Source organism: Aspergillus melleus (genome assembly GCF_016097325.1).
Source record: "Aspergillus melleus strain CBS 546.65 chromosome Unknown contig1, whole genome shotgun sequence".
Taxonomy (NCBI): domain Eukaryota; kingdom Fungi; phylum Ascomycota; class Eurotiomycetes; order Eurotiales; family Aspergillaceae; genus Aspergillus; species Aspergillus melleus.
In genome coordinates, this window is record NW_025763370.1 from 6,773,983 (window position 1) to 6,794,575 (window position 20,593).

A 20,593-nucleotide genomic window follows, 5' to 3' on the forward strand; every position below is an offset into this window, starting at 1 on the left:
TGTGTAACCGCATTACCCTGGCTACCACCGACACGGTTGCAGCGAGATGGGACGGGGGGACAAGGAGTGAATATAAAGAGACGGACAGGCAAGAGCAACTTCACCCTGGGAAAAGATTACCAATACCACGTTATGACATGGTTACAAACTCTGTCGCAAGAGTGCACATCAACTTGGTCATCCATGCTCATGCGCTGAGATCACACCTCTGTAGTTACCTCGAGGTGGAAAAATCGAAACGCACTATCTTCACAAGGAAACGTAAAAGAAAATCGAAATAAGAAAAAAAGAAGAAACGGGCAGGAGCGCATGCGTACGGTGTCAATTGTCTGACACCATCCGCCTGGCATTACCCCACACTGGAGAAATCAGACAACACCATCACTCATGATCGCTCTTCTCCTCTTCGATGCATGACCTAGATGCTTGTCGATTGGTCTCGACATGATCAGCCTCTGCGTACAGATAGCCCTATCTTGGATGCGAAGCCGTGTCATTGGATGATTATTTTCTTCTTTTCTTTTTTATCTCTCGATCCGCATTGGACTGAAGCACCGGCGATGTCGGACCCTGGAGCCTGGTCGTATTGCAAGGTCTCTATTTACCGGAGTGGGGAAATCCCTAGAAAACAAGAAAAAGAAGAAAAGAGGCAGAGGAAGGCGCTAAAATGATGTGCGCGAGTCCTCCGTATCGAAATGGGAAATATTTCTGCCATGGGTGTGCGCAACAGAATTTTCCATGGACTGATCCCGGGGGTTGACTGGATCGATAAATCATGAAATATGATATTAGTCAAAGCTGGGGATTTCATTATCTCAAGGTGGGGTTGATTCGGCAGGGAGAAGAACACATCCATGACTTTCGTGATCAACGAGATAACTACGGATAAACGGCTTCCAGAGGGGCTTGGCGGGTGGGCGATCATCGACCGGGAAAGCAACCAAGTTACCAAAAAGTTTACTGCGTTGCGCCCTCAATCCCCATTCTTCAGCTTCCCTACTCTTCGGCGGCTAGCAGCGCACAGAAGAGGGACGTTGCGATGTTGTCGCCCGAGAAACGTACGGTGTAGTAACGGGGTGATCTCCGACAGAATGGGAATAGCAGACTTGCCTGCAACCGGAGACGAGACCGGGTTAGGATGCAAATTGAAGATGCGCCTGCCTGGTGGACTTGCTAAATCGGAGTGTAGATCACTGTGATCATCGTGGGGAAGATCTTCGGTCATCAACCCCCCAATCTACCCCGTACCGCCCTTCTTTCTGACAGTCGCAGGCTTGGAGGGGGCTGGCGGGAAAGAAGGGGGACAAGATGAAGGGACTAGAATTGACCAGGAAGAAGAAAAAAAAATGAAATCAAAAATAGATACCAGCGATGCCCATCATGAGTCCAATCCTCTTCTAACCATCTACAGTCCATCAATGTTGGCAACGGTTAATGCCGCAAAAGAAATCCCGCTCTTCACGTAATAGAAGTAAGATGAGAGAAATTTTTCTCAAGGCATTTGATAATGAGTATTCCGGGACGATTCCTATGACTATTAGGATTGTGTTATGTCTAATGTTATAACTAATGCCAATAGGTGAGTCGATCCCCTCGGGTTGGATTCTTCCGTCCCTCTAGGGGGGGCGTGACAGGATTTGCCCTGACGATGCGTGCTCGCAGGAATCTTGTTACTTCAAGTAATTATCACAGTTAATCGTGACAACTGACAACTGATCACTGACCCCCTGCACTTTAGTCAGGAGCAAAGCCCTCCGTCGGCGCCTAATGAAGACCTGCCACGGTGGTAACTACGGTGTGTCTAGCTGGCAGCGGGCATGTTTTAGCCTGAAACCCCAGGGCAGAGCGCAGTACATACTTCATACGGCGTAGACTCGGTCTTATTCTGGGAAGCAGGTCGTACCGCTTACGTACTTGGGCACTGGTACCTGCGTGCCAACTCCAGACTTGTGTTCCCCATTTTTCCCGCTAACTCCAGTCTTGGGGGTTCGACTAGTGAGGAAGTCATGGCGATATCTCGGCAATCGGTACCGGCACCAGCTGCCAGTAACTCCATACAATACGGATTGGAATCTTTTTTTACTTTGCATACTTGGAGAGATGGTGATCATATGTTCACTGCTCACAGTGCAACCCTCAGCCATCATTACCCTACTGGGTAAGATGGAATGACACAAAAAGCTGCGTCCGCATGTACCTCTGGACAGAGTAGGCAGGCTGTACAGTACTTTTGAATGTCTTATCTGGCGGATCTCATTAGCTGCTCTTCCCTGTTTCCACCCCTCCTTCAATTTTCCTGGGACCCCTTCATCCTACGCCATCATCGCCCTCATTCACGCCGACGGGGCTAGAAGGGGGGTCGCGCGAACTACTAACCGCCCAAAGGCCAAGGTCACAATGCGACATCTGCTGATCGCAGCGACCGGACAGGTGAATTTATCCTATCAGGGCAGGGCGAGCCGCCACGATATCACGTACTCGGTCCGCGAAGTGGGGACGCCTCCATCCCCCTGGGGTTTTATCATGTTATGAGATAACGTCAACCAAGTCTGATTTATTTTTATTGTTTCTTTTTTTTTTTTCAAGAGGCGTTTGGAGGTGGACACAGGACTGGAGTCACTCCCCCCGGTCTATCCGTTACACACCTGGCCCTGGAAAATGAGCCATGCACATTGGCAAAAGGCACGGCCAAATTAAAATCGTGATCGTAGGAATCTGCTATCAGCAGCCCCCTCCGTCCGATGACGGGCTTCCTGCTTATACGAGGCTGTTCACCAATGACTACGGATTTTACGGACTCCCCCACCCAGCGCGGTCTCTCGGGGTTATCTGGGATCTACCACTAAAAAGTCAGTCAAGACGGCAGTGTGCATATGTTTTCCATCTACCTGAATCCGTGACACGCAGTCTAGTCTCTTTCTCTCTTTCATTTGTCCCACAATATCATTCAATTTTTATTATATTTAGAAAATACGTGATCCCAATTGCGTTCACTTCTGGGGATAACCATCGACTATTCAACCCTTGCATACCGCCGGCCAACCAGGAAGTTTAAAACTCCCTTCAGAACCGGCTAGATTCGTCATTACCGCGATCCATGACACCTGATAGCTAATAGCTAACCGCTAATATTAATAGCAAAGCGAAGGTGCAGTGCCATCACGTAACATATGGGGAAATGTCACCCTGGATGAGGATTCGTGGCGGCCCTCCATACAAATCAATAATATGACATATTTCCTTGGGGCTGGCTGGCTGGGCTTTGCCGAGCCCTGTATCTCCGTCCGTATCTTTCGTTATCCTCCTCTCCCCCCCGAGTTTATCAGGAATTCGATCAAGTTACTCCGGACTTCCCCAAGAAGAAGAAAAAAAAGAAAATAGAAAACCAAAAAAAGACACGGTCTATCACGATTCTCGACTGGGGATCCTCTACTCGCTGGTCTTTTGGAATGCAGCACAATTACGCAAAACCAGCGAGCTCATGTATTTTCTGGGGGTAAATCATTCCGGGTAATGCATTAGTAGGGATGTGGATCTGGGGATTTGCGGAGTTCGTTTCCTGATTTTCCCCCTTGATAACACGATTTTGTTTGATTTTATTTATTCAATTCTGTCGACGGCGTACCATGAATTGGCATCGCTTGCGATTATTATGGCCATTTCGGAGTAGTCTGCAGTGATAATCTTTGTCCTCTCCAGGTGCCTGGTCCAGATGAAACAATGCAGGGCGTTCTTGGAGGGGGTGCACCAACGCCAGGGTTTGTCGGCGGCAGGGTCCTTGGTTCCTTCGGTTGAGGACCTTTAGTAACGGTTATTAGCAGTGGATCGATATTTGTCACATCGAAGGTAAAAATTGACTTGGCCGGTTAATTAGAGCTGACTGCCTTAAGACTGGCCAGTTGCCACAGGAATCAATCATCAGTCAGACTAACTGACTGAAATCATCGTGAGCTGGGGTCCGGAAGGAAAAGGAATGTCTTTCCGTTCTGTTCTGCCGGCATGAACATTGCCCGATGCGGGATGCCTCGGCACGAACAAAGGAAGAGCGAATTCTGAAGAAGTTGATGCAGTACCTTGGATCTTCATAAAGCCTGTTTGATACTATCTCGGGAGCTACGAGAAACAAAAAGTGTGTGACTCATTATTGATTCACCGTCAGGGCTGATTCTAGTATCTACATACTGTTATTCAAAGGCTTAAAATTGTAGACTCTGGGTCCCATCCCGGGTTATTTTCGTGGACTCCAGGCCAGCCAGTGGTTTGCGGCAACAGCCTCATCGGACATTCTCGACCGATGATGAATGATGAAGTATTGGATCTCGCCCATCGTATGACTTTCGTCGCAACTGCGCTGCTTTGCTTTGCCCTGCGTCGACTCACCCTATGATCGACGCAATCCGTGTCACACCGGGGGACTCGTCTTCGTTCATTCGATAACCAGTTCCTTGTCCTGGGCTCTCGCAGTGTACAACCATCGACTGATGACCGGTCGATCAACTGGTCGAGACCGACGGTCTTTGAAGTCCTTGATGTTCTGTCGAACAATCTGCCTTTCCCCGGCTCCTTGCCCCAGACAATTCCGGAGTTATGTTGGATGTTGGGGAAAAGCAAAAAAATAAATAAAACTAAAATAAGATAAATTAAACCCGCAAATTACAAACAAAGGGTAAGGGGGTCGTCATCATCTCATTTCATCATCATCACTGCCGAAGATGTTATCATCATTCATTCAACCCCCGTTCTCCGGGGCCACCCTCCTTTATTTTCCCTCGTCGCTTTCCTGGAATTCTTTACACTGTCGTCGTCACATGGATGGGACGTCTTCTTTCTTTTCTTTCATTTTTGGCTTCCCCCAAAATCAAAAACACCCATCATCACGTAATCCATCCGGCGTCGTACTTCTCCATGTTTGCCTGGTCGCCTATCGAGGCGCATTCTCCAGATCATCCGCGATAGCCGGTTCGGAGCTTTAGAACGGGAGCTTCGTTAGGTATGGTTATTACCACTTACCAGTCCGGAGTCCTTGACACACGCCATACTCCGGAGTATCGTACCAGAACGTCGAACGGGACACGCACTTCTCCAGACCACACAGCCACTTCTGCAGTTCCAGTTTCTACTCCGTAATCCCTATCGATTTTAGTCTGCCCCACATTTCTTTTTCGTTTTTTTTTTTTTCTTTCTTTTTTATCCCTCCCGGTCAGTCAGGACTCAGTAGTTGCTCCGTAGTGGCTCTATTTTTTTTTTCTTTTTTTTTTTACCCTTGTGTCGCCGTACTCCGTAAACACCCTGCGTGTCCCAAAAAGAACGAACGACCGAAGCCCTTCCCCCCCAAGAGTACTCCGTAGGCAGCAAATAAGGAGGATTTCACTCTGACTTGCTTCACTAGGAAGATAAAAATAAAAAGATACATATCAACCTCTTAGAAGAGTACAAAGAAGTTCCAAGGCAGAAAAGAAAGGGAATTTCTCTCCACTGAAAATCGGCCTGGGAGAATCTCCAGCCGATCTGAGTTGAGCACGTTCTTTTTTCTTTTTCTTTGCCTTTCTTTTCTTTTTTCTTTTTTTCTCTTTTCTTTTTGCCCCCCCGATATTCCTCCCCACACATCGTACTTAGGTTTTTTTTTCCCCCTTCCATTTTCATTTTTCAATTTTCGTTTTTTTTTTTTTTTTTTTTTTTCTTTCAATTTTTTTTTTTCCATTTCCTTTTTTCCTTCCCTCCCTTCTCTTCGCCGATTCCGATAAACCCCCCTCCCCTAGCACTCTTTCTTCTTCCTCCCCTCTCCCGAGCTCCGTTTCTTTTATTCCCCTCCATTCCTCATTCCACTTCTTCCCGACTCTCCTTTCTTATTTCTCCTTCTCCCCCAGATCGTCTTCTCCAGATTTCATCTCTCATCCCATCTCAAGTTCCTTTGTTCAACTTCGCCCTTCTTGGCTCGCCATACCTATCATTCCGGCTTTCTTCCCGCCATCGGCTGCTGTACACCCTACTACATCCCACACCTTTCCTGCGTTGGAAAGACCCCCTTGTCGCTTCCAGCTCCATTAGCTTGCGTGCAATCCGCTATCGCAACCTCGCTTTCGATCTCATTGCGAAGTCTCCGACCATCCCTGCGGTGACACCCTATCATCCTGCCAAGCATTCAAGCTTAGGGCGTTGATCGACTTTGCCGATTTAGCTCCCTGTCGCGACGAATCCTACTTCGCCTCGGCCTTGCATTCGTTCTGAACGTGCAATTCCTTCAACTCCCGACTCTGTCCCACTTTGGCCTACCCCCACGGAGTTGATTTAGGAGGAGCTTCACATGCCGCCCCCGGCCGCTTCAGTGGATTTTTCTAATCTACTGAACCCTCAGAACAACACAACTGTCTCCGCCCCTTCCACCCCTGTAGACAGTTCTAAAGCCCCCTCTACTCCCTCGAGTACCCAGTCCAATCCAGCCATGGCCTCGTCTGTGAGCCTATTACCTCCTCTCATGAAGGGCGCTCGTCCCGCCACGGAGGAAGTGCGCCAGGATCTCCCCCGACCCTACAAGTGTCCCCTCTGCGATCGTGCTTTCCACCGTCTGGAGCATCAGACCCGACACATTCGAACCCACACGGGTGAGAAACCGCACGCGTGCCAGTTCCCTGGCTGCACCAAGCGCTTCAGTCGTTCCGACGAGCTCACTCGCCACTCGCGAATCCACAACAACCCCAACTCCCGACGGAGTAACAAGGCCCAGCACTTGGCCGCTGCTGCCGCCGCCGCCGCCGGACAGGACAATGCCATGGTCACCAATGCGGGCTCAATGATGCCCCCTCCGAGTAAACCCATGACTCGATCTGCCCCTGTTTCGCAGGTCGGCTCTCCTGACATCTCCCCCCCTCACTCTTTCTCCAACTATGCCGTTCACATGCGCTCGAATCTGGGACCTTACTCTCGCAATACCGACCGGGCCTCGTCTGGAATGGACATCAACCTTCTGGCCACGGCCGCGTCCCAGGTCGAGCGCGACGAGACGTTCAACTTTCAAGCCGGACCGCGCACCCCTATTTTCGGCTCTCGCCATCACGGCGGCAGTGGCCGATTGCCTTCGCTTTCTGCCTACGCAATCTCGCACAGCATGAGCCGTTCGCATTCGCACGAGGAAGACGATGGCTACTCGCATCGCGTTAAACGCTCGAGACCCAACTCTCCCAACTCGACTGCCCCCTCTTCGCCTACTTTCTCTCATGACTCTCTTTCTCCTACTCCCGATCACACCCCCCTGGCAACTCCCGCGCATTCTCCGCGGTTGAGGCCTCTTGGCACCAGCGAGCTACACTTGCCGTCGATTCGCCATCTGTCGCTCCACCACACTCCTGCGTTGGCTCCTATGGAGCCGCAGCCGGAAGGTCCCAACTACTACAGCCCCGGTCAGGGTCACAACGGTCCGAGCATCAGCGATATCATGTCGAAACCTGATGGAACGCAGCGCAAACTTCCCGTGCCCCAGGTTCCCAAAGTGGCCGTTCAGGACATGCTGAACGCCCCAACCGGGTTCTCTTCCGTTTCCTCGTCGACCAACAATTCCGTGTCCGGAGGAGATCTGACGGATCGCTTCTAGTTGGATTCCTCTATTCCAGCTTTTTCCAGTGTAAAAAAAAAGTGGATTCCAAAACAACAAAATTATACGCGCTACGAAACGAATAGACTTGTGCATTTACAGTGTGGTTTATGGGCATCCTTGGTGTCGGGTGATTGGTTTTATTTTCAAGTTCATACATTTTTGCGCGGCGTCTTTACCGATAGACGGATGGGATTTCGTTGGTTTTCATACTTCTATACTCATACTCTGCCTTCACTTCGCCTTTTTCTTTATTTATATCACTACATTCTCCCATCACTTGTTCCTTCTTGAAACATTTACCTTCTTGACTGTACCGTTTTCAATCAGAACCTGCTATTCAGCCTTTTTCTTTTCTTACTCTGTTCTCCTCTCTACGGCTGCGGCCTCAATAATACGATTCGCATCGTGTCTCCCAACACTTTCTATTCTATTCATGTCCCATAGTTTCTTTAGATTCGGACCTTTAACAGGACAGGCGGGCCTATACAAAAATAAAGACGAGTTTTGATTATCAATTTCTGATATCGGACCTAGTAGTATCTCGTGACTTGTACGGAGTAGATGACGTTGGAATGCCCAGTGATCCTGTGCATATCTACATCTATCAGGTGTAGTCAGTCGTTCACGCGGATGAGAATCCGGTTCCCGAGGTCGCATGACACGGTCACGGACTCGGAATGATCTACAGTGTGGTCACTCTCGAGGGAAGAATGCACGAAGATGGTAGCTTTGTTATCTCGATCGCCAGGCAAGTAGAATCCCCGTGTCTCCGATCAGAGGACGGGAAATGGGTGCCTGAAAGATCTGGCAGCACTGGATGGCTCGAAGCGGTATGCCGCCCGTATGGTACGGTACGGTAAGAAGATACCTTATGAAGCAGGCTACCTAAATCAACACACAAACAGAACAGGAATTACTCGAAACCCGAAATTATTAAAAGAAAAAAAAAAAATTAAGAAAAGAAACGAAAAGAAACAACCAGTGTTTGCTTCCCAGATGCCTCACCTTTAGGCCGACTGGTTCTTGTTCGCTCGGAGGGCTTTTAATTTAATCGGCCATCTTCCCATCTTTGTTGGCCGCCAAAACTTCCCCCTTTCCCCTCTTTCCAGCTCAGCTCAGCTCAGCTCCTCCTCAAGCAAGCCATGATGCTTCAGATGCTTCCTCTCGTCCTGCCTTAGCCGGGCATCCTGACGGTGTCTGTATATTCGTATATCTGACGCTGTTTGTTTATTCTGATCAATAACGATCATCATTATCAAGGTAAAGAGATGAGATGCCTTTCTTTCCTTGGTGTTTTCCAACTTGGCGCTACTTTTCCCCGCCATTGGGGAAATAGTGACTTGGTAGGAAACCCATGGCCCCAGGCTTGTCCTCCTTACTCGCCGCTCCCTGGCTAAGTATCTGGGCACAGGATTCGTACGGAACTTTTTTGCTTTATACGGATCGATTAGCAGACAGGTTGCTTCTCCGTGCTTCTAGCTCGTCCCCCGCGGAACGGAGGTCTTTCTAACTCCTCTTGTCATTCGTTTGGGACACCCGGTGTACCTTGACCCGGGGGGGCCGCGAGAGAAAGGTACGCGAAATTATCGTAGTCGGGGATTCAAGAAAGCAAACAAAAAAAGTAATGCCAGAAACAACCATGCCGCCCTCGCTGATTGTCCCGTCGCTATCGAGCGACAACGCATCGGAAGCCTCCTCATCGACCAGTCTGTCCCTAGACACGAGATGGGCATCCGGGATCGCAGGTCACGACATCCTCGAGGACGACGGCACAGGAGCCCTCGTGGTGCCTGCCCACCGGGCCCGCCTCCACCAGCACATATACATCTGCCTCTTCCACATCCTGGACTGCCATCACACGTTCGATGACCCCGAGCAATGGCGGACTCACGTATATAGCCATTTCCGGACCCACGAGCCCCCGCGCACGGCGCGCTGTCCGCTGTGCCCGACGCTACGGTTCAACGATACGCCCACCGACAAGGGCTGGGATCTTATGCTGGAGCATGTGGTCGGGGCGCATTATCACCAGGGCCAGAATCTTGCTGGCAGTCGTCCGGATTTCGAGTTGATGCAGTACCTCTATCGGTTGCGGATTATTAGCGTGGATCAGTTCAAGGTCATGCAGATGCCGCCCCCGCCGTCGAGTCCTGCATATCATCGATCGCAGGAACCCGTTCGCGCGAGTATCGGTTCGTCCGATGAGCCGTATTGTGCTCCGTATAGTCGGCGACGGGAGGAAAGAGTGCGGGGCCAGCGGAGGGGGGTGAGCGTTGCGTAGAGATTGAAGATGGCGATGTTCACTATCCGATCCCCCTTGCAGCCTTGCAGGGAGAATAGCGATGCTGGTTGGGGGGGTTGTCATCCGTCAATCATCAATTACCCGTTCGTATATTGAACGGGCTTCTTTATATGTCCATTTTCTTTAGCGATTTCTTCCTTTCTCGTCTTCTGTCTTCTCTATGATGATTGACCTGCAAAATTTCTTATGGCATATTGCTTCTCTTCTTTCGGCGATTTTATTAGTCACCTTTGTTTCTGGAAACGTGGTGGGAGACTAGGGATTTGGTCAGATTGATGCGGACGGCGGCGGGGCATGCTCTTTACTAGCAGCTATGGCTTTTGATGAATCATGATGGCTTTGAGATATCATGTGTTAACGATGGACATCTTGTTGGCTTTGAGTGCACCTAACATGGATTGATTTATAGAGCACTCCAGAGACGAGATATTGACTTGCACTCGGGCTTGGCATTGAGGGTATTCAGGAATGGGAATCGGCTCCTTTTGAGCACTTCTTCACGTTTTCCCGAAGATCTGCATTGGGAATCTTCGGTGAGGCATCGTTTTCGATAGATCGCATTTCCCCGCATAGTCTGTATCCAGATGGATGTTGGGCGAGAGGGTTATTACATACGTTAGAGGTGACTGGGGTGTCAATGCAAGTCAGTAGTAATGAAATAGGGCAGTAGATCTATCTAGTATTGTTGTTCATCCCTTGGAACCATGATGTTCAAGATCCGACATGTTCGTGTCTATACTTGATATTCCCCGGCCGAGGAGACAAACAGGACAAACACCCCCAAAGTCCCGATCCCGAAGCATCGCTTTGTTCACACCACCATTTCTCGCTTTTTGCTGTTTCTAGTGCAACTTCCCGTGAATTCCAAGCTTTCCGATCGTCATACTCGCAGAATGAGAGCATCGCTAGCTCTATCTATCCCCTGAATATTATCCGATCCCCCCGAGTTTCCGATCCCGAGCCCCCTCGTCCTAGAATTGACGCCGCAATCTGCCCACCAACCCCTCCTCGACTACGCAATCACCACCCTCGAGTCCACGACATAGAAACTAATCAAAATGGAGCGCCTTTCGATCAATGACCCTCCCGCCGGTCCTCAACATGGCAACGCACCCCCCGGGTTTCCTCCGCAGCAGCAACAGCAACAGCAGGGGCAGAATAACAACACGCTGGGCCCGATGTCGCATGGCCCGCCGCAATTACCTCCGCAGATGTTCACCACTGCGGCTCAGCTGCTAGATCTCACAGATAGTATGTTCTGGTCTCTTTGCTGCGCTCGCGCGCCTCGGTCTATCGCCTTGTCCTCAAGTTGGATTGGCCTGGTCTTTTGCTCCCTGGCTAACCGGTACCCCAGAGAAACTCGTCCTAGTGTTGCGCGATGGAAGGAAATTGATTGGCGTGTTGAGAAGTTGGGATCAATTCGGTAGGGATCTGTGATTCTATCGGGTTTCGTCTCGTCTAATTGTGATTCCCGCCGGCAGCGAACCTTGTTCTTCAGGATACCATCGAACGAATGTATGCGGGCAACCTGTACGCCGACATCCCGCGGGGTATTTTCCTAGTCCGAGGAGAGAATGTGTTGCTATTGGGTGAAATTGTATGTCATACGCTTAGAACGGCTGCTTCCCTTCCCTTTTATCTTTAACGTGCTAACAATGTATGATCGGCGCAGGACCTTGACAAGGAAGACGAATTGCCCACGACAGTCCAAAGAGCGCCCTTCCAGGAAGTGTTCGAGTTGAAGAAGCAAGAGGATGCGCAGCGGAAAACGGGCGACAAGAAGCGCCAGGGCAAACTCCAGTGTCTTGGATTCGAGCCTGAACACAGCGGAGAGATCCTGTTTTAGGCGTTCTGTACGAACCATTTTGTTTGCTTGTGCTGCGTCTCTTGTCTGCGTCGCTACATCCGACAATTGCACGAAGGCCAGCCGATCGGCTTGTCTTGTCACTTTGAGAGCGGTTATACCTCTCGAGATGATTGATGGTCCGAGATTTCAAATGAGAACGAGAACGCTCCCCGGTCCGTCGGTGCTGTCGGGCCCTGTTCCCCGATCAATTGTACGTTGACGGTATAAGATAGGGGACTGTGGGAATGATTCTAGGCCCACGGGCTGTCGTCGACTCAGTGTGTGATGATAGGGACCCTTCGGGCGACGAAAGGGTTGATTGATAGATGAGCAGGAGGATCGCGATCTTTTGTGAACCTGGCCGGCGAGTGGAAAGGCTGGTGGCTATGCTTGATGATCATTATGTCTTATTATTATGCCTTTTCTTCACATTTTGTGCCCTTGGTGTTCTTTTCTGTCGTATTCAAACAAAACCGTCGATGTGGACTGGCTGGTCGTTGGAAAGGCGTAAGTGCTATACTCTAGAAGTCCTGGAATACGAGTTTATTAATGATCAGGATTCAATGGTTTAATGACTAGCATAATTCTAAATCATTCATAGATCGAGTGCAATAGTAAATAGTGAATACGTAGAATTGACAATTGACTATCAGTTGCTATCGATAGCGATGCCAAGACTTGCCGTACCTTTTTTTTTTTCTCTACTGATTAAAATTCCATTCGGATCTCTTCAGAAAAAAAAACTCTCTCCGCAATCCACCAGGAGAATCACTTCTTTTCTCTTTTTTTCTCCCCTCCTCACACCCCCTTCTGCTTACGACTTCTCAACTGCCTGTTGGTCGATCTGCCCGTCATGGCGACCCTGGCGGAGAAGCTCGAGAAGATCAAGTCTCCCAAACTGCAGAACCAGCACCATGTAAGTCCCGCTTTGCCTGCCCAATGTTCAATTTCCAGTCGGTTTGCTCTGTCGCGATATGAAACCCCATTGCTAATATCTCTTCTCCTTCCTAAGACCGCCGTGGTTCTTTCTGCAGTGGAAGACACTCTCCGTGATCAAAAAGCAGACTTTTCTGCCACAGCCTACTTCGCCGCGCTACTCGCCCTGCTATCTCAGTCGCTATCCACTACCCAAGGCATTGTGAACAAGGATTTGGCTACCTCCGTCGTCTATCTGCTCGACATCACCACGGCCTACGTCCCCGCGTCGATCCTCCGCTCCAAATTCTCTCAGATCCTCACCAGTCTTGCGCCTGCTCTTTCCCTGCCCGAAGTTGAAGCCCCGCTGCTCCGACCCTCAATCGGCTGCCTCGAATCGCTACTCATCGCTCAGGATGCGGCCGCTTGGAACCTCCCACACACCCAGATCAGTCCGCGTCGGGCCATCGCCGGACTGCTGAGTCTGGCCGTTGACCACCGTCCGAAGGTGCGCAAGAGGGCCCAGGATGCCCTGATTCAGGTCCTCAAGTCGCCTCCCCCCAGCCCGTCGCTCGACCACCCCGCCGCCGATATGTGTGCGGAAACCGGCATGCGGACATTGGGCGACAGCATCACCGCCGCATCCAAGCAGCGCCGCGGCCGCAACGACCCCCACAGCCGAGAGAACCACGATCCCTTGGTCATCCATTCCTTGCAGCTGGTGAAGACCGTCGCGACCGCATCGGGCGGATGGCCCAGCAAGAAGATCGAGCCGCTCTGCGAGCTGTTGATGAACGCCTCCCGATCGACGAACGAGTACATCACGATGGGCGCGTTCGAGGTCTTCGAGGTCATCTTTTCCAGCATGGCCAATGAATTCTCGTCGTCCAAGCTCCCTCGCCTGTTGGACGCCATTTCCGAGCTGAAGCCCGCGCAGAACGACTCCCAGCTGCTGCCGCCCTGGATCGCCGTCTTGTCTCGCGGTTACGACGTTTCCGCTCAGATCAGCCCCGAGGATACGTTCGAGAAGCTGCCCGACTTGTTCAATATGATTTCTAGCTACCTGGCCTCCCCGTCCAGCAACATCCGCGTGTCGGCGTCCGAGTGCTTGGTCTCGTTCTTGGCCAACTGCATTCCCAACTCCGTGATTATCGAGCCGTCGGTGTACGATGAGAAGACCCTGGAGAAGCTGGCGAAGGCGGCGACCGACCTGCTCTCGGTCAAGTATCAGGCCGCGTGGGCCGAAGTATTCAACGTGTGCTCGGCGATGTTCGACAGCTTCAAGTGGCGCTCGAGCCCGTTCCTGGACAGCATTGTGAAGACGGTGGGCGAGCTCCGCAGCAACGAATCGTTCCACGGCAAGAAGGAGGCGGATCAGGTTCTCGGCAGCGCCGTTGAAGCTATGGGCCCCGAAGCCGTCCTGGAGATCCTGCCCTTGAACATCATCGAACAGAAGGCTGGCCAACCAGGCCGTGTCTGGTTCCTTCCTGTTCTCCGCGACCATGTCACCAACACGAACCTCGCCCACTTCCGCGCTGACCTCGTCCCTCTGAGTGAGGCGCTCTACCAGAAGAAGATGGACTTCAGCTCCGCCGAGAAGGCGGTGGAGACCAAGATCTTCGAGACGCTGGTCCAGCAGACCTGGGCAGTCCTCCCCGGCTACTGCGAGCTTCCTTTGGATCTGGTGGAGTCTTTCGATCAGGGCTTTGCCGAGCTTCTTTCCAATGTTCTCTACAAGCAGACCGATCTGCGAGTGGATATCTGCCGGGCGCTCCAGAACTTGGTCGAGTCCAACCAGGCTATCCTGTCCGTCGAGACGGAGGGCGATGATTTGATTCTTCAGCGACGTATCACGAAGGAGGCCGCCGCGAAGAACATTGCCCACCTGGCTGGGTTCGCTAGCAACCTGCTGGCCGTGTTATTCAACGTGTACAGCCAGACCCTCCCGCACTACAGAGGTTACATCCTTCAGTGCATCAATGCCTATCTGAGCATTACTCCTGAGAAGGTTGGTTGACAGTTGTTGCTGTTCCATAGTATGACATTGCTAATCTGTTTACGCTATATAGGAGCTGAACGAGACGTTTGCCCGTGTCACCACCATGCTCGAATCGTCGATTGCCTCGGAGCAGGAAGCCTCGAAGCAGGGCAACCAGCAGGGCGGTTCTGGCGACAAGATGCCACCCACCTCCCACACCTTGATCGACCTGGTCATCGCCATGTCGATCTACCTGCCTCGCGAGAGCTTCGCCAGCCTGTTTGCCCTTGCCTCGGCCGTCCTGAACGGGTACACCGGTGATCAGCAGCTGATCAAGAAGGCCTACAAGCTGATTCCCCGCCTGGCATCGACGGAAACTGGATGTGATGCCCTTCGCGAGCGCAGTGGCGAGCTGCAGGCCCTGATTCTCTCGACCGCCGACAAGACGCCCGCGTCGGCTCGTCGTGACCGTATGCTCGCCATCCACGAGCTCATCACCTACCTGCCGACCTCCGATCTGCACTTCATTCCCTCCGTCCTCTCCGAAGTGGTCTTGGGCTGCAAGGAAAGCAACGAGAAGGCCCGAACTGCCTCCTTCGACCTGCTCATCCACCTCGCGAAGAGAACCGCCGATTCTGAACGCAACCCCCCTGGCACCAAGATCCGCAACGGACTGGTTCCCCACATGCCCAACGACGCCCCGGATGCCCCCGCCACGATCGAGGAGTTCTTCACCATGGTGTCTGCCGGTCTGGCCGGTAGCTCACCTCACATGGTGGCGGCGTCGGTCACGGCGCTGTCCCGCCTGTTTTTCGACTTCCACACCGAGGTCCAGCCGGCTATGTGCAACGACCTCGTGCAGACCGTGGAGCTCTTCCTCACCAGCAACAACCGCGAGATCGTCCGATCGGTGCTGGGCTTCGTCAAGGTGGCCGTCGTCGTGCTCTCCGACGAGGGCCTGCGCGCGCGTCTGAACACCCTGGTTCCCAACCTGATGGTCTGGAGCAAGGAGCACAAGGGCCGTCTCCGCAGCAAGGTCAAGGGCATCCTGGACCGACTGATCCGACGCTTCGGCGCTGCCCCCATCGAGGAGCTGGTCGGTGAAGCCGACCGCAAGCTGGTGGTCAACATCCGGAAACAGCGCGAGCGATCCAAGAAGAAGAAGAAGGAAGGCGCTCTGGCCGGTGAAGACGATGAGGACGAGGACGGCGACAACGCCGCCGAGACCAACGCCAACACGGCCGCCAACGCCAAGGGCGGCCGCACGTATAGCAACGCCTTCGACAAGGCCGTCTACGACTCCGACTTCTCGGACTCCGACGACGACGCCAGCGAGATCGACTTCGACGAAGAAGGCGGTGCCCACAAGTCCGGTCGTCGCGCCAACAACCGCAAATCCAAGCAGAGCGAGCAATACATCCGCGAGATGTCGCCCGAAGACAACCCGCTCGATCTGCTGGCGCCCGACGCTCTGGCCAACATCTCCACCACCAAGCCGAGCGTCCGCTTCCTCAACACAGGCCCTGGATCCCGCCGCAAGCACTCCGCCAAGGTCGACTCCGACGGCCGTCTCATCCTGGGTGACGGCGACGCCGCCGACCCCGACACCATGGATCTCTCCGGCGAAGGCGCCGGCGGGGAGAGCGGTGTCAACGCCTACGTCGCGGCCGTCAGCGGGCCCGATGCCGTGCGCCGCGGCCAGCGCGGCAAGGTCAAGATGGGCCAGACCCAGCAGAAGAAGAAGTTCCAGGGTAGTGCCGACGATATGGATATGGATGAGGACGACGCCGCCGCGATCGCTGCCAAGACGTCTGGTCCCCCCGGTCGTCGTGGTCTTGGTATGCCCAAGGAGCACGGCGCCAGTGGCGGACGCATCCAGAAGCGCTTCAGCGGTAACGGACGAGGCGGTGGCCGAGGTGGTGGTTTCCGTGGTGGTGGTGGAGGCCGAGGTGGCGGTGGTCGTGGAGGAGGTGGATTCCGGGGAGGTGGTGGACGAGGCGGTGGTGGTGGAGGTGGTCGAGGAGGACCCCGATTTGGTGGAAGAAGAGGTTAAAAAACTGACAGGGAGGGAAAGGAAAAGTGGATGCAATTATCACTCGGATTGGATTATTGGAACTGAAACGACGTTGATGAAACTGAAATCAAATCAAAAAAAGCCAACGCCACGTTAAAATGTTGAAGAAAAGCAGGACAGGGAAATCTATAGATACCTTTGCTTGGAATTGTTTATTTTTTTTTTTTTTTGTTCTATAATTGATTATACATATTTTTTTCCTTTCATCTCTTTTCTTTCTTTTCTTTCTGTTTTTAACATGCCGTTTGCTGTCGGATCATACTTACTTAGTAACTTAGTATGCACATGACCATGCCATCAAACAGCCATGATATATGGACAAAACAAAGAAGAATGATTTCCAAGATCGATAGATTAGATTGAGCAAGGTAAACCGATCCCCCAACTCCCTTCAATATCTGTACGTATAGTATACTCTTGAGGTTCAAAGCTAAATAGCTAACTACCAGCAAGAAGTGACAAAGCAAACAAAGAAAGTCATAATTAGATAGTTTGACCTACCATTATGTAGGTACTTTGTACATACTACAAGTAGGACATAGGGAGTGCAGACTTCAGAACTACACATGATAACTAAATGATATGCCCGAACTTAGTCATGAAAGTGATGGGATAGATAGGAAGTAGTAGATCGGGGTTGACCGTTGATCGGTTCTTCCATATCAGATCTCAACGCTTGTGGGGTTAACTAACTAACTAGCTAGGTGACTAATTTACTGTTTACTAAATTAGATCATCCCAGTAACTACGGAGTACTTACTACAGAATCATTGAAATAACTCGCTCATCTTACATTGTAATTGATTAGTTAGTAGATACTAGTTAGTTAGTTAGTTGGTTAGTTTAACCATCTCTTGGTTGTAGTGTTACTTAAGCTTAGTGTTGTCGGTCGGTCAGCTAGCTGATTCTCTCTCGCCTACTCTGGATTCATTAGATCTCTCACTCCCACTCTAGTTACTACTTAGGTACAACAGTACATACTCCATACAATCATACCCAAGCTACACCGTAATCTGGTCTCCTCGACACTAGACCCAAACCTCCCTGTCTTACTAGCCGAACTACAAGTCACAAATCCATCCGACTCGACGTTCGACATCGATGAAGTCACTCCGCATATCCAAAGCCCGATGATATGATAGATCAGATTATAAGAGTCAGAGTCAGAGTCAGAGACCAGGCTAAGCTACATCCTCGAGTCACTAATCTAAATTAAATTTTCCCCAGGCCCCTCCTCCCTTCCTCGTACAGTGAACCAGGGTCTTGGGGATGTCTTTCTTTCCCTTCATCGTCTTGCCTGATCCCGCTCGCTTGTTTTTCTTCTCTGTCGCTTCTATCTCCAGTTTCTTTTTCTTTTTCACCTTCTTCTTCCATATCATTCATCTCATATCCTCATCTGCTCTGCTCTGACTGACCTGTGGTCCTCGGAGAAAGAACCGCAACCTGGAACCCGAAACAAAGTGCGGAACCCGAAATCAAACAAAGAAAAGCAAACAAAGAAGAATCAACGAGAAAAGGGGCAAAAGAGGGGAAAGAGGGGAAAGAAAGATAAATTTAAATCCAAGGCCGAGGCCAGAATAGCAGAAAGAAAAATTAAAAAGACCAGCCTGGGTATCAATTCTTCAAGTGATAGAAGTACAGTACACGGAAATTTCCCACTCTGTTGATTTCGATGACGTTTCCTTATTTGGCCGTGCATGCAAATCATGCCAATTCTCGCCCTCGTGGGTAGGTATTTTGATTGTCGTTCTGCTCTTCCTTTGGTTCTGATGGAAGTCGTGCTAAAGGCCGCGTCTCGTTCCTCTCGCGAAGGGTCGATAAGAAACGGGCAGATAAGCAGAAGAAAAACCGAATCAACCAAATACAGGCAAGCGGCTCAGGAGCAGGCAACAGATCAACGCCCGGCGCCGGTACAACCATTTCCAACTCCTGTACATTCACGCATGAGGCAATTTCAAAGATATAAAAAAGACAAAAGGCTTCAAAAGATCATTCCACATATCCCAAACATTGGTATCATGCCAACGTCAAAACAAAAAAAAGTGAATCAGAATAAACCAGGATGAAAATCACGCTGGATAACAAAAGATGAAAAATATGAGGGGATATCCAAAAAGAGATGAAAATGAAAATGAAAAACAAGAGACAAAAGTTCAACGGGTGGTTGATCATTAGCGAGGCGATTTTCGAGCCTTGCCTAACCATATATGCCACCATCTAGCGACCCCGAGAACGGCCGCTCGACCGTCATCTTTCCGCTCGGTACCATCCGGGTTGCCGAGAACCATGGCAAATACCCAGAAAAAGGCCGCAGTCCAAACTAGAAGAAAGAAGGCCAGGGAGAGGAGAGAGGATACGAGCAGAACCGCCACGAGGCCGCCGACGGAATAAGGCTCGCACGGTTTGGAAGCCGAGGGCCGATCCGGATCGTTATTGTATATTGATTGTGTCGACGCCGATCGAAAGGAGGATTTGCGCAGACAGGCCAGTCGCTCATGGAGATGCAACTGCGGGACGAGAAGATCGCATAGTTGCGCGCGAAAGGAGGTGGATCGAAGATAAGGAATGCAGGAGCAGAGACGAAATGGGGCGGTGAAGAGGACGAAGAACAAGCCGAAGACGGTGTATAGAGATGCACATAGAGAGAAGATCGGTACCGGCAGGGAGAGTCGGAACTGGAAACGTTCGCAGATGGTCAGCAACCTGACGTTTTATCTTCCTCGGAGGACGCACATGATACCAAGGAAGTACTTACCAGCATCAACAATGCATCTTGACTATCGTCCGCCAAAGGTTCTTCATCATGAATCGGTCGTTTGTGAATGCGGGGGGCATTATGGTGATGATTGTCGCCGGACATGGAGGAAGAGTGATCGGTCCAACTCCCACGAGTCCTGTCTTCCTTTCGTGACGCCCCGTTGCTATACGACGCCGGAGTCGACGCCGAACCATTTTCTCTGCGAGATGGAGGGACGGATACCGGAGCCACGACAGGAGGCTCGGGATCTGGATATATCGACTCCCCCGGAGCCTGTTGCTGTTGATAGTGACGCGGCAGCTGATGCGGCTCCTGCGGATATTGGTGAAGATAGGACGCATCCCACGAATCGGAAGGGAAGGCGTTGGGAGAGGCATCTTCAACGGAATTGAGTTCAGACGGAGGGTAGACGGCCGCCCCCTGCTTGGAACGAGGAGGATCCGACGGGGAGGAGACCGAGGGATGATGCGCTGCAGGAGGAACGGCGGGAGTCGTTGAAGGATCGTGAAGGGATGTCGTCATGAGGTGGCCATGCTCTTGGTAGTAGGCAGGCGAATGGGTCATCTCCGGCTGCCTCATGGTGGGCGGAGACCAGGCAAAAAGAGGAAGGGAGAGTCGGTGGAGCTAAAAAACCAAGATCTTCTCGCTCTCTCGATCTCTCGCGGTCTCTCTCTCTCCCCCTTCAAAGATCGTTTACGGCGGGAGAAGCACAAGGTGGTACAAAGGCGCACACAGAGCGACAGGGACAAGCTCACCGCATGGCTTCACGCGCAAGGGGCATTACTCTGTTCGGTCCTTAGGGCAAGGGTTTCTGACGGTCGATCCCTCCAAAAAAGCAAAAGTAAGGCGGGGGAGAGAAGAGTGCAATCAGAGTGCCAGTATGGGCAGATAGGAGATAGGAGGGAGGGGGGGGCAAACGCAGACCGGAGGACGGACGATAGGGAGGGAGGAGAGGAGGAGCGGAGGGAGGAAACCAGGAGACTTATAGGACATCCATGAGGGAGGACCAAGAGATAAAAGGATGCAGAGCGGAAACCCAAGAAAAGGACAAGAACCAAGAGAAAAAAAGCCAGTCTTGTCGAGGGAACAACAGCGGAAGGGGGAAGTTCTTTCTTCTGGCTTTTTTGTT

General features: G+C 51.5%; 5 protein-coding genes across 5 annotated transcripts; 4 read left to right on the top strand and 1 right to left on the bottom strand.

Annotated features, from left to right (window-relative positions):
* Positions 1-6,304: 6,304 nt before the first annotated feature.
* On the top strand, positions 6,305-7,588 carry LDX57_002427 (uncharacterized protein; the record flags this gene model as incomplete). The annotated part of the gene is made up of 1 exon (XM_046084078.1): positions 6,305-7,588. One exon carries the CDS (start codon positions 6,305-6,307, stop codon positions 7,586-7,588), a length of 1,284 nt encoding a protein of 427 aa, XP_045940041.1.
* Positions 7,589-9,230: 1,642 nt separating this feature from the next.
* LDX57_002428 (uncharacterized protein) lies at positions 9,231-9,872 on the top strand (the record flags this gene model as incomplete). The annotated part of the gene is made up of 1 exon (XM_046084079.1): positions 9,231-9,872. One exon carries the CDS (start codon positions 9,231-9,233, stop codon positions 9,870-9,872), a length of 642 nt encoding a protein of 213 aa, XP_045940042.1.
* A 1,079-nt stretch (positions 9,873-10,951) lies between these two features.
* On the top strand, positions 10,952-11,739 carry LDX57_002429 (U6 snRNA-associated Sm-like protein LSm1; the record flags this gene model as incomplete). Its single annotated transcript, XM_046084080.1, has 4 exons — positions 10,952-11,144; positions 11,248-11,316; positions 11,375-11,490; positions 11,566-11,739. 4 exons carry the CDS (start codon positions 10,952-10,954, stop codon positions 11,737-11,739), a joined length of 552 nt encoding a protein of 183 aa, XP_045940043.1.
* An 853-nt stretch (positions 11,740-12,592) lies between these two features.
* On the top strand, positions 12,593-16,685 carry RRP12 (mRNA-binding protein RRP12; the record flags this gene model as incomplete). Its single annotated transcript, XM_046084081.1, has 3 exons — positions 12,593-12,655; positions 12,752-14,662; positions 14,724-16,685. 3 exons carry the CDS (start codon positions 12,593-12,595, stop codon positions 16,683-16,685), a joined length of 3,936 nt encoding a protein of 1,311 aa, XP_045940044.1.
* Positions 16,686-18,877: 2,192 nt separating this feature from the next.
* LDX57_002431 (uncharacterized protein) lies at positions 18,878-20,043 on the bottom strand (the record flags this gene model as incomplete). Its single annotated transcript, XM_046084082.1, has 2 exons — positions 18,878-19,381; positions 19,462-20,043. 2 exons carry the CDS (start codon positions 20,041-20,043, stop codon positions 18,878-18,880), a joined length of 1,086 nt encoding a protein of 361 aa, XP_045940045.1.
* Between the last annotated feature and the right edge of the window lie 550 nt (positions 20,044-20,593).